The sequence below is a fragment of the Belonocnema kinseyi genome, chromosome 6, assembly GCF_010883055.1.
Source record: "Belonocnema kinseyi isolate 2016_QV_RU_SX_M_011 chromosome 6, B_treatae_v1, whole genome shotgun sequence".
In the NCBI taxonomy this organism is placed as follows: domain Eukaryota; kingdom Metazoa; phylum Arthropoda; class Insecta; order Hymenoptera; family Cynipidae; genus Belonocnema; species Belonocnema kinseyi.
The window spans coordinates 112648617-112660195 of record NC_046662.1 but is presented as its reverse complement, the minus strand read 5'-3'; the positions used below and the strand labels follow the sequence as shown (position 1 = coordinate 112660195).

At 37.2% G+C, this 11579-nt stretch overlaps 2 protein-coding genes across 2 annotated transcripts; both read right to left on the bottom strand.

Annotated features, from left to right (window-relative positions):
• Positions 1 to 6946: 6946 nt before the first annotated feature.
• Positions 6947 to 8068, bottom strand: LOC117175554. Its single transcript, XM_033365264.1, has one exon. The coding sequence runs from the start codon at positions 8066 to 8068 to the stop codon at positions 6947 to 6949; it is 1122 nt and encodes a 373-aa protein (XP_033221155.1).
• A 1395-nt stretch (positions 8069 to 9463) lies between these two features.
• LOC117175553 lies at positions 9464 to 10303 on the bottom strand. The gene is made up of 2 exons (XM_033365263.1): positions 9715 to 10303; positions 9464 to 9636 (listed from the first exon to the last, which is right to left on the bottom strand). Exons 1-2 carry the CDS (start codon positions 10301 to 10303, stop codon positions 9464 to 9466), a joined length of 762 nt encoding a protein of 253 aa, XP_033221154.1.
• Between the last annotated feature and the right edge of the window lie 1276 nt (positions 10304 to 11579).

The following is an 11579-nucleotide window of genomic DNA, read 5'->3' as shown; positions in this document are numbered from 1 at the left end:
TATGGTTCAGAAATCATGATAATGAGGATGGTCATCCAGTGACCAATCTTCTTTACATGTATGACCTGAAGCTGTACGCTAGTTCAGGCCAATCATATAATTATATAAATATCTGGGTATTCTTAAATCAAACGGTATTCAACATAGGATAGTTAAGACAAGCCTAATGACTGCCTTCACTACGAGACCCAGATTAATTATGAAGAGTTTTTTCAACTCGGCAAACAAAATCAGGGTGATCAAAGCATATGCCATTCCTGTCCTCACGTGTTTCTTCGGGGCCATAAAATGGTCTAACACTGACCTTGAAAAGTTAAACAGAATTGTTCCCGTAGAAATGACGAAGCATCATATGCACCACAGAAATTCAGCGATTGAAAGGGTAGTTTTATCACGACATTTAGGGGGTGGGGGCGTTGTAGATGTCAAAAAACTGTGTGAGTCACAAGTTATACAGTTACGAGATTATTTTAACAGCAAACGAAATGTTGCGCTTTACAGAACCATCTGTCAAGCAGATTTTGAATACACGCCCTTAAATTTGTCCTCAGATTTGTCTTTGAATATCAGGGCAGAAACCATAGAGGAATTAGAAATACAGTAGAGGCAGAAAGCCATCCATGGCGAACACCCCAACACGTTAGATCAAAATGAAGTGGATAGTGAGTCATCTAATATTTGGCTACAGAAAGGGTGTTCTGTATCCAGAGACGGAAGAATTCGTCATTGCAATACAGGACAAGGTTGTCAGCTCCAGGAATTATCGCAAACGCGTGTTATATCAAGACGTGGTTGACCGGTGCCGATTATGTGGAGATACCAACGAATCCATCAAGCACATTATTGATGGCTGTCGCCTAATGGCTCAGAGAGAATATACACACAGACATAATGATGTGGCGGGTATTTTACATAAACAACTTGCCCTAAACCTAGGACTTTTAAAAGAATGGATGTCCTTCTATAGATACATTCCAATTCCTGTTTTAGGAAGCGAACATTACATCTTATATTGGGATGTTACTATCCAAACGGATCATTACAACCGGGCCAATCGACCTGACATCGGAATGCGAGAAAAAAAGGTGAAAGAGGTTACATCATCGACATTGCTTGTCCGCTTAACCGAAATTTTCAGTCAACCTATACAACCAATGTTCACAAGTATAGCGATTAAAGGCCACAGCATGCGGAAAGGTCGCGATGGTGAGCTGCGAGATGGTCAGGGATATCTCACTCATCAGATAGCTGGCCAGCAAGAACATCTGCGACAAACGGTAAACGGTGAAACATCAACTGTGCCTGCTGAAGATGCTTTGACTAGCGTTAGCTATTTGCAACCAACCACCTCGGCAGAAACACCGTAGGAGAACATCAATTGGGATACGACAATGAAAGAGGAATTGGTGCTTCTCTATTATGAAAGTGCGAAGTTTGAAACGAAAATGAAAAAGGATACAATTTAAGAACGAAATTTTCTGCAATGTATTCTAATATACAGAAAGTCGCACTGAGATATCTTATCTCTAAGGTAAAGCACATCAGAACCAATCTACACGTGACAGATGACCGAGCAATGGAGATTAAACAAATGGCTGATTTGGCGTGGAAAAACGACATCAATGAACATCAGTTAGAGGAAACCGCGTCATACGGTTAAGCAGGAGCAATTAATGTTCTTCTTTAACCTATTGATAATCCAACACCACCGCATCCTCTAGAGGTGGAAGACCTTATACAATCAGAGGCAGGAGCAGAGTTTCAGCAATTAAAAAAGCGACGAAAATGGACATACCATATGAACAGAGATGTTGGGCGCCTTTATTGTTTGGCAGAGAAATCTGCGCAAAGTGTGTGGAGAGAACATCATAGACTCTTCTTACTTAAATACCCAGAGCTAGCCACAATAATAAATGTGCAGAATCTGTCAGATTAAAAACGCTCAATATCTGTAAACAAATTGCTGTTGGCTGTTGAAATAGCTGCTATCAAAATGGAAGTGGAACAGCAGCCTCCTATTGATGAAATCGACTTAGAAGATGTGGACAACGAAGACTTGATTGAAGCTGAAGGATTAGGTACTAGGGATAAGGAACATCCTGTGCCGAATCCACTAGAACCACATCCGGATATTAATAACGATTATGTACATAGCAAAATTCCAGAAAAATTACAGTACTTTGAAAGGAATTTTAGGAATGCTGTACTAGAGTTCAGATATGTAGAATCAACACTAGGGAATTTTCTGTCCAAAATGAACATCACGAGTGATCTGCGTGCACTAATAGAACTCTTTAACAGCAAGGTTTTACCTACGTATTTGAACGCAACACAAACTGCGTTAGAGGTGCAAACTGTTCTATACTGTGCAGCAGTGGCAAACGTTAGAACGCTCGGCCGCAAAACTAGGCCTGCAAATGATAAACCATGTTACTAAAATCATCCAGCCTCGGCACATCGAAACATTAAAACCAGCAATATTGGATGAGATTATTGACTCCCAACGGCAGAGACATAATGTTCTTACTGCCAGACTGCGTCGGTACAAGTAAATAAGTGCACAAAGGCAATAAAATCCAAACTTTTAGACAGATGAAAGAAAGTTCTATCGTGAACTGAGTGTAAAGATAAATAACCAGCTAGACACCAGAGTTTCTGAGTTGGGAGATATGACTAACTACTGGTCGGGTGTTTGGGGAAAAAATGAACCGATGCAATTTGGACACTGCCTGGTTCAAACTGGAGGAAAGCAACGGCAAGGAATAGCCATGAAATGCAACTGTCAAACATTACAGCTATGGGTGCTTCAGCTGTCTTGAAAAGGGCAAGTAACCGGAAAGCTGCAGGTTCAGACATTGTGCAGAATTTTGTGGTACAAGTAACTGCCAGTTGTGCATCTTGCGTTCGCAAGGTGTTTCCAGAAGATCATTGACAACCTAGATCTGATGCCCGACTTTATGCTCCAGGGTACTATGTATATGGTACCTGAATAACTAGACGCTCAAAATCCATCTGAATTTCGACTGATAACCTGTCTTCCAACAATTTATGAATGTTTAACAGATCATTGCAGATAAGGTATATTTTCATTGCGGTGAGAATGCAATCCTTACAGGGGAATAAAACGGATGTTGTAAAAACTCACGAGGCTGTAAGGATCTACTCACTATAGACGATGTTGCCATGACTTAAGCTCGTAAGCATACAAGGAACATACACGTGGCATACATTGACTACAGGCAAACGTTTCCTTCCGTGCCGCATGACTGTTTGCTTGAAGTCTTAAGACTTTACCAAATCTGCCCACGCATTCTTGACTTTCTAAGTTATGCGATGAGAATCTGGGGTACAAGAATCAATTAATTTGACCATTAGCAATCAAGTATAACTAGATCAATATGCATTACGACGTGCATATTTCAAGGAGACTCCTTTAGTTCACTATGGTTCTCGTTAGCGTTGAACCCCTTGCGCAAAACACTAAAGAGCATGTCTCTTGGGCTTGCAGAGTTAGAGAACGAGTTCGATAATGACATTGAGGCAATGGCTGCAGGAGAATCATAAAAATATCTGGATATTCTTGAATCTAAAGGTACTTAGCCTACGATAATTAAGACAAGCCTAACGACTGCCTTCACTACGATACTTAGATTGATTATGAAGAGTTTTCTCAACTCGGCAAACAAAATCAGGACAATAAACACATATGCTATCCCTGTCCTCACGTACTCCTTCGGGCTCATAAAATGGTCTAACACTGACCTTGAAAAGTTAAACAGAATCGTCCTCGTAGAGATGAGGAAGCACCGAATGCAATACAAAAATGCAGCGATTGAAAAGGTAGTTCTACTACGGCATATAGGGGTAGGGGCGTTGTAGATGTCAAAAAACTGTTTGAATCAAAAGTAATACAATTGAAGGACTATTTAACAGCGAACGAATTGTTGCGCTTTACACCACTATCTGTAGAGCGGATGTTGACTACACGCCCTTGAATTTATCCTCACATGGGGCCTTGAATATCAGAACAGAAACCATAGAGGAATGAGAAGGACAAGGGCTGCAGAATTTTATCCACAGCGAGCACCCGAAAACGTTAAATCAACATGAAGTAGATAGTGAGGCATCCAATATTTGGCTATGAAAAGCCAGTCTGTATTCAGAAACGGAAGAATTCGTCATTGCGATCTAGGACAAGTGAAGATGGAAGTGGAAAGGGAAAGGTAAGCCCAAAGGAGAGAGGGCAATATTTGTGTGAGAAAGGAGAGCAAGGAAGTCAGAAAATTATAGCGAGTTCTGGCTTTCTTGAGAGAAGAGGTTGTGTGAATTGTGTAGGAAGGGGGATGCAAAAATGGAGCACTGGTTGGAGGAGTGTGAACAGGTGGAAAGGTGACATTGTAGCATGAAAGGGGGCACAACAGAGCAGTAGCATGGATGAAGGGGGTGTTAAGTAAGATGGAGAAGAAAAGAAGGAAAGTGGAACAGGAATGGAAAAGGAAAGATTGTAAATAGGAGGAAAAGTACGTGTAAGAAAAGTGTAAATATATAAACTTAAGGTATTTAAATGAGATCAAAATAAAATTTAAAATTCTATTAAATAAAACAGATCCCCTGCCGTCTCTTTTTTATTTCTTTCGTCGAAGGGGGGAAAATTTTTTATTTTATTTTTGGAGTGGAAGAAGTTTTTTTTCTTTTTCATATTGCAATATAAACATTTTATGGTGTTTGTCCAAATATGGTCGTCAGATACTTCATTTTTTTGCAGGAATTCTTCACATTGGTGTAAATATTATAAATAGCAGATAAGTATTAGGCATCAGCCGCGAACACAGAGGCTGGCAATGCGAGGCAAAGCGTGAAAGTAGGGTGGTCTAAATTTTTGTTCTGTAATTTTCATGCATATCGCCCTCAAATTTGATCGAATCTAGACGGAAAATGTGTTGTTTTTTTCAAAGATATTTAGAGGATTCGAAATTTAAAAAATAAATTGTCATTCAAATTTTTTATTTTGTGTTAAAAATTATGTTTCCCATGAAATTATAATATTCCTAGAACTGTCTTTATTTCTTGACTGAAAAATATTTTATGGTTGAGAATGTAATAATTTTGTTGAAAAATCATTTTGATGGATCAAAAATTCATCTCCATTAACAAAAATTTCATATTTTTAAAAATTAAAACTGCAAAAAACTGTTTTAAAATTAAAGCCTTTCTTGGATGAAGAGTTAATTATTTTGTTGAGAATTTGTCTTTTTGATTAAAATTAAAACTTTATTATTAAATTTTTTACAAATATTTCTTAGTTTAATTATCGAATACTATATTTTTCGTTAGGAATTAATATTTTTGGTTGAAATTTAATTTCTTGGCTAAAAGGTAAACTATACTTTGTTAAAAAGTATTTTTTTCTCAGATTCATATTTTAGGTTCAAAATTCATTTATTTGGTTAAAAATAGAACTCCTTCGTTAAAAATTAATTTCTTTTTGTGAAAGAGTTAACTTTTTTGTTGATAATTAATTTTTTATCCTTTTTTAGCTGCAAATTTAACTGTTCTAGTTTAAATTCCTCATATCAGTTAAGAATTCATCTCTTTTGGTAGAAATTTCATCTCTGTGGTTAGAAATTCAACTATTTTTTGTTTAAATTAATTCTTTTGGTAGCAAAATCTGCTATCATATTTTTTGTTGAAAAATTTATTATTTAGTTGAAAATTCATTAAATTTAATTAACATTTTATAATTTTGTTAGAAGGTCCTTCTTTTTCTTTAAGATTTTCCCTCCTGCTCTCAAAAATTTAATTATTATTTAATTTTTTTTCGGTCTTTGCAGAGAAATCTTTCTTGATCAAAAATTAAACTCTTCGGATTGAAATTCATGTTTTTGACTAGAAAATTTATCTATTTAGGTGAAAATTTCATATTTTTCTATTCAAAATGCACCTGGCTGGTGGCTTATTATTCTATTTTGCTTAAAAACTCCAACATTCAGTTAAGAATGTATCTTTTTTAATTAAATTAAAAATTTCTATATGTAAGATTAAAATCTTTTTTGGTTGAAATATCAACTTTTACGTTTTTCGTCGAGAATTCGTCTTTCATCTTTGAAAATTCAACTACTTGGTTGAAAGGTGAATTTCTTTGTTTAAAAATTTTTTTTTTGATTGAAAATGAAAATACTTTTTTGAAAACCTTTTTTATCGATTTAAAAATAATTTTGTCAACACTAAATTTAACTATTCTATTTTTTATTTAAAATCCATCATGTTTAGGTGAAACTTGATATATTTTAGGTCAAAAATAAATTTTTTTTAGAAAAATCATGTATGGTGGTTGTTCGTTAGTCTCAATCATTTCTGGAAATAAAGGTTTACTATAAAATTAACTATGGGAAATGTGATGAGGTATAAATTCACTGATGCCACTCAATTTGAACATTGAATAATAGTATTTATTAGTGAATGATATTGCAGTGTTTAATACTGAACAGTTTTTTGTAAAGCGCCCCACGTCAATGAGACTATCTTTAGTTTTTGAAAATAGTTTAATTTTAATTACAAGTAACGCGTTGGAAGTTACACGCTACAGAGATGTAATTCGGTGCCCGGTCTCTGGCTTACTGACCTTAGCGAGTCGATTCGTTACATAATTCTATCGATGTATACAGCTCATACCAAACAAGATAGAAATGTCAATCTTAACGCGTTCTTAACATTACCGCCCGCTTTGTGGTTTTTAATCAACACAAGAAAATATAAAGATCGCATAATCTTAAAAATAACTATTTATTTATTTTTTAACAAAGCGAAATCGGTTGCAATACGTTTGATCACAATAAAACATTTGCCGCCCGCTATGCTACAACCGTAAACTGAAATTTGAACAAAAACACATAATTTCAGTTCAACTTTTACATTTTCCTGATAATTAATAAGTTAATGACATTATTCATTTATGGTTGTCTGACCACTCAGCAGCTCCCACTGATGACACAGGTAAAGAAAAAACTTTAGATATAGGTCGGTCGTACTCTGAAGTGGCCATCTTGATTCGAACTATTCGAATCAAGCCATCTTTGGCCACATAGGTTTTAATAATTCGACCTAACTGCCATTTAGATGGAGGGAGAACATCGTGTTTAATAAGTACCATTGAACCGATCTCAAGGTTATTACAAGAATCTTGCCACTTATAACGTTGTTGTAAAGAATGTAAATACTTCACGTTACACCTTCGCCAAAACATTTCAGTTATGCGTTGTACAATTTGCCAGCGAGTTAATCTATTTTCTGGAACCAAATCGACAGAGGGTTCCGGAGGATTCGTAAGAGGAGCTTCTATTAAAAAATGACCTAGTGTGAGATAGGAAAAATCATCGGGTTCGTCGGAATTTGGACCAATAGGGCGAGAGTTAAGGCACGCCTTAATTCTAGTGAGTGTAGTCCTGAACTTTTCAAAGGTTAGAGTGTGAGCACCTACACATCTACGTAAATGATGCTTTAAACTTTTGACACTTGCTTCCCATATACCTCCAAAATTAGGAGCCGTAGGTGGGATAAAATGCCAAGAAGTGCCCTCAGTTGTTAAATTATAAAGTAAATCGGAATCTCGTCGTAATTTTTTTAGATTCTGCCTTAGCTCTCGATCAGCATCCTGGATGGTCGTGCCATTATCGCTATACAGATGAGCCGGCATACCGCGACGAGATACGAAACGCTGATAAGCAGCCAGAAAACCCTGTGACGTGTAATCTGAAACTAATTCAAGGTGAATTACTCTTGTATCACAACAAACAAAAAGAACGATATACCCTTTGTAAATTTTATGACCTCTACCTGGAGCGAAACGAATTTGAAAGGGACCAGCATAATCCATACCTGTGTGAGTAAAGGGCCTACTATTGGTAGTTCTGAAATCAGGTAAACTACCCATTAAGTGTGCAGCTACTGCGGCACGTTCGCGAACACAAGTCACACATCGACGAATGATACTCTTTACAAGATTCCGACCTCCGATAATCCAGAATCCTTGTCGTAATGTATACAATGTCAACTGATTGCCTCCGTGCATTCATCTTAAATGAGCGTGTCGAGCAATCAACTCAGATATCCGATGTAGAGGTAAGATTTCAGGGTGCTTTTCATCATAGCTGATAGGAGCTTATTGTAAGCGACCTCCCACACGAAGGATTCCTGACTTATCCAAGAATGGATTTAATGCCTTCAAAAGCGATTTTGCCGGAATAGGTTCCTGTTTGTTCAAAGAGCGAATTTCGGTAGTAAATGCGAAGTTTTGTACATAGAGTATCCAATACAATGACGCTTGTTTAATTTCAGAAGCTTAGAGCGCCAAAGACTGTGATATTTCTTCAGAATCTGACTTCTTTCTCCATTTTTTACGAAAAGCTTTAAGAAAACGTAGAAAAAATGCGGTGACTCGTATTCACTTTGGCCAAGAAACTGAATCCGTGACCATTTCTTGTAGGAGCATATTTTCTCTCGCGACATGATGCGTCAAATGAGTTTAAGGATTTCCCGTTTTTTCGAAATTTATACCTTCAGGAAGTGGAGGTATGTTATCGGGCCAACTTACAGAATTACGAGATAACCAAGGTGGTCCTCGCCACCACAGAGGGTGATTTAGTATTTGGTCAGGTAGAAGCCCTCTTGAAGAACAGTGAACTGGATTATCTCCAGTTGGAACATGTCTCCACTTAGCTCTTGGGACCAACTTCTGAATTTGAGCCACTCGGTTAGAAATAAAAGATTTCAAACTCGTGGGATGTTTACTTAGCCAAGCTAGAACTACAGTCGAATCTGTGTGACAATATGGTGGGGTATTAAGAAACCCCATGACCTCTACAATGTAGTGTAGAGTCTTAGCTAGTAATTGAGCACCACATAGCTCCAACCTAGGTTTAGTGACCGGTAGAATTGGTGCTACTTTTGTCTTAGAAAATGATAGAATTACTTGTATCTCGCCATTCTCCTGAAGAATTCGGAGATATACTGCTGCGGAATAGGCTCTCGCCGAAGCATCGGAAAACCTATCAAGTTCACACCCTAAGCTAGATTTTAAGTGTCCTGTCCATCTTGGAATTCGAATTTTTTCCAGCTCACTGAGTTTACTATAAAAATCATGCCAATATTTTTTTAGATCATCAGGAAGGGAATCGCCCCAATCCAGTTTGCGAATCCATAATTCCTGTGTCATCCGTTTAGCTAAAACCATAACAGGCGATAGCAATCCCAAGGGATCGTACAACTTAGCGATTACGGATAGTATTTTTCTTTTTAAAGGTTGCACACTGTCTGGAGTCAGCACTTGGATTTTAAAATTATCAGAGGTGGGATCCTAGTGTAAACCTAAAACCTTTAGCTGGATATTCTCCCCGGCAAAAAAATCAAAGGCTCTTTCGTGGTTTCCCTGCGGACAATCTGATAACAAAAGTTCATCATTCGAGGCCTATTTTCTTAAATGAAAACCTCCACGTCTCATCAAGTTTGCAACCTGTTCTCGCAACTCATTAGCTTCTTCGGTTGTGTCTGCGCCATAAAGAACGTCATCCACATATAAGTTATTTTCTAAGATCGCTTGAGCTTTAGGAAAATAAGAACCTTCATCCCTAGCCAATTGTTCTATAATGCGATTAGCCAAGTACGGGGCACATGATGTTCAGTAAGTGACGGTTGTTAATCTCCAGGCTTCTAGCTTACCTTCTGATGAATGCCATAATATGCGCTGGTAATCACAATCGCGTGGATCAACTTTAATTTGCCGAAACATTTTTTCCACGTCGGCTACAAAAACAAACTGTGGCATACGCCAGTGCAAAATGATTGAAACTAAATCAGTTAATAGTTTTGGACCTATATGTAAATGCGAGTTAAGAGAGGATCCATTGGAAGTGAGACTTGATGCATTGAAGACTACTCGTAGATCTGTAGTAGAACTGCTTTCTTGAATAATAGGATGATGAGGCAGATATACAGTTTGAGAAGAATCCGTCTCCTCGAAATCGTTAGCTAATTCCATATGATTTAACTCTTTATATTCTGACAAAAATGCAAAATATTCTGATTTAATTGCTGGTTTAGTTTTTAAACGAGCATCTCGAAAGGGTAACCTTATCATGTATTGACCGGAGGGTAATCGCACATGATTAGCAACGAAGTGCTTCTCGCAGCGAAGTTCATCCTCAGTCAAAGAGGAAGCAGAGGGATGTTCTTCCATTTCCCAAAAACGAGTTAAATCGGCGTGAAGTTTGGCGGTCGTGAAATGACAAACAGAGTTTGTGCAAACCATTTCAAAATTTTGAATAGGACCAGAGAGTATCCACCCAAAAAGATTGTTTTGGACAGTCAAAGTAACGAGGGTACCTTGTTTTAAACATGGTAAAAGACATGATCCAAATCTATCAGCTCCTAGAATCACGTCTATTTTATTCGATCAAAAGGGATCGGGATCAGCTAAGTTTAGACGACTTAATTCTTTTATATTTGCTTGATTAGCAAATTTTGGAAGGGTGTATGACGTTAAATTAAACAAGACGAGGGCTTGTAATGCGATAGGATTAGGTTTTGACTCTTTAGAACGTAACCACACTTGAGCTAATTTTTGGTAGTACTAATTAGTTAAATGACAACTCGAATGTTCATTAACAAATTCATGATGCGCCCCCCTAGTAGCAGCAGGTTGTTCATTATTAGTTTGAGAATTTTTACTCATTTGTGAAGTAGACGGGATTTGAAATTTACTAGTGTTGTGAGTCAACAAATTATCAACCTTTTTGGTAACAACCAAGTCAGATGTGGGAGCAACCGAGTCAGTTGTCGAGTTCATACTGTATAAGTGTAGAAGAGTATTGTGCTTACGGTGACATTTTGCACAAGTATATTTATTAGCACACTGATGAGGCCTATAACCCGGAGACAAACAATTAAAGCAGTCATGCTTTTGAAAGATAAATTCTTTTCTTTTATCAGTAGGCAAGGCTCTGGATTCTTTGCACCTAAAAAATAAATGGTTCTCTTTACACAGTAAACATTTAGAAGTGGAAGAGGCTGTATGGCTTTGTACAGATCGAGATTTATTTAATTTTGCTTTATCCGAAGATCCCGATTTGGACATCTCAATTGCTTCAAGCATGCGAATACGCATATCCAAGAAATTGTTTAATTTTTCGAAAGTGGTATAATCGGTTTTGTCAGCCAAATATGTCTCCCATTCTTTTAGAGAAGTTATGTCTAATTTTCGTACTGTCCAGAAAACTATAACGTCATCCCAGTGTTCCGTTGGTCTATTCAAATTCATTAAGGCTGCCAAGGCCTCATTAGTGGTATCTCTTAATACCTTTAAATCAGTTATTGAACCATTCAAGACACTAGGGATTGACGCCACTGCTTGCAAATGTGCATTAATCAAGGCGCGCTTATTATCAAAACGTTTTTTTTAAAAGATCCCCTGCTGGTGAAAAGTTAACATCTGTCAACGTTACATGTTTTATTATGTGATCAGCGTCACCTATTAACGACGTTTTGAGATAGTGCAAACGAGAAGCATGAGATAATGTATCATTGTT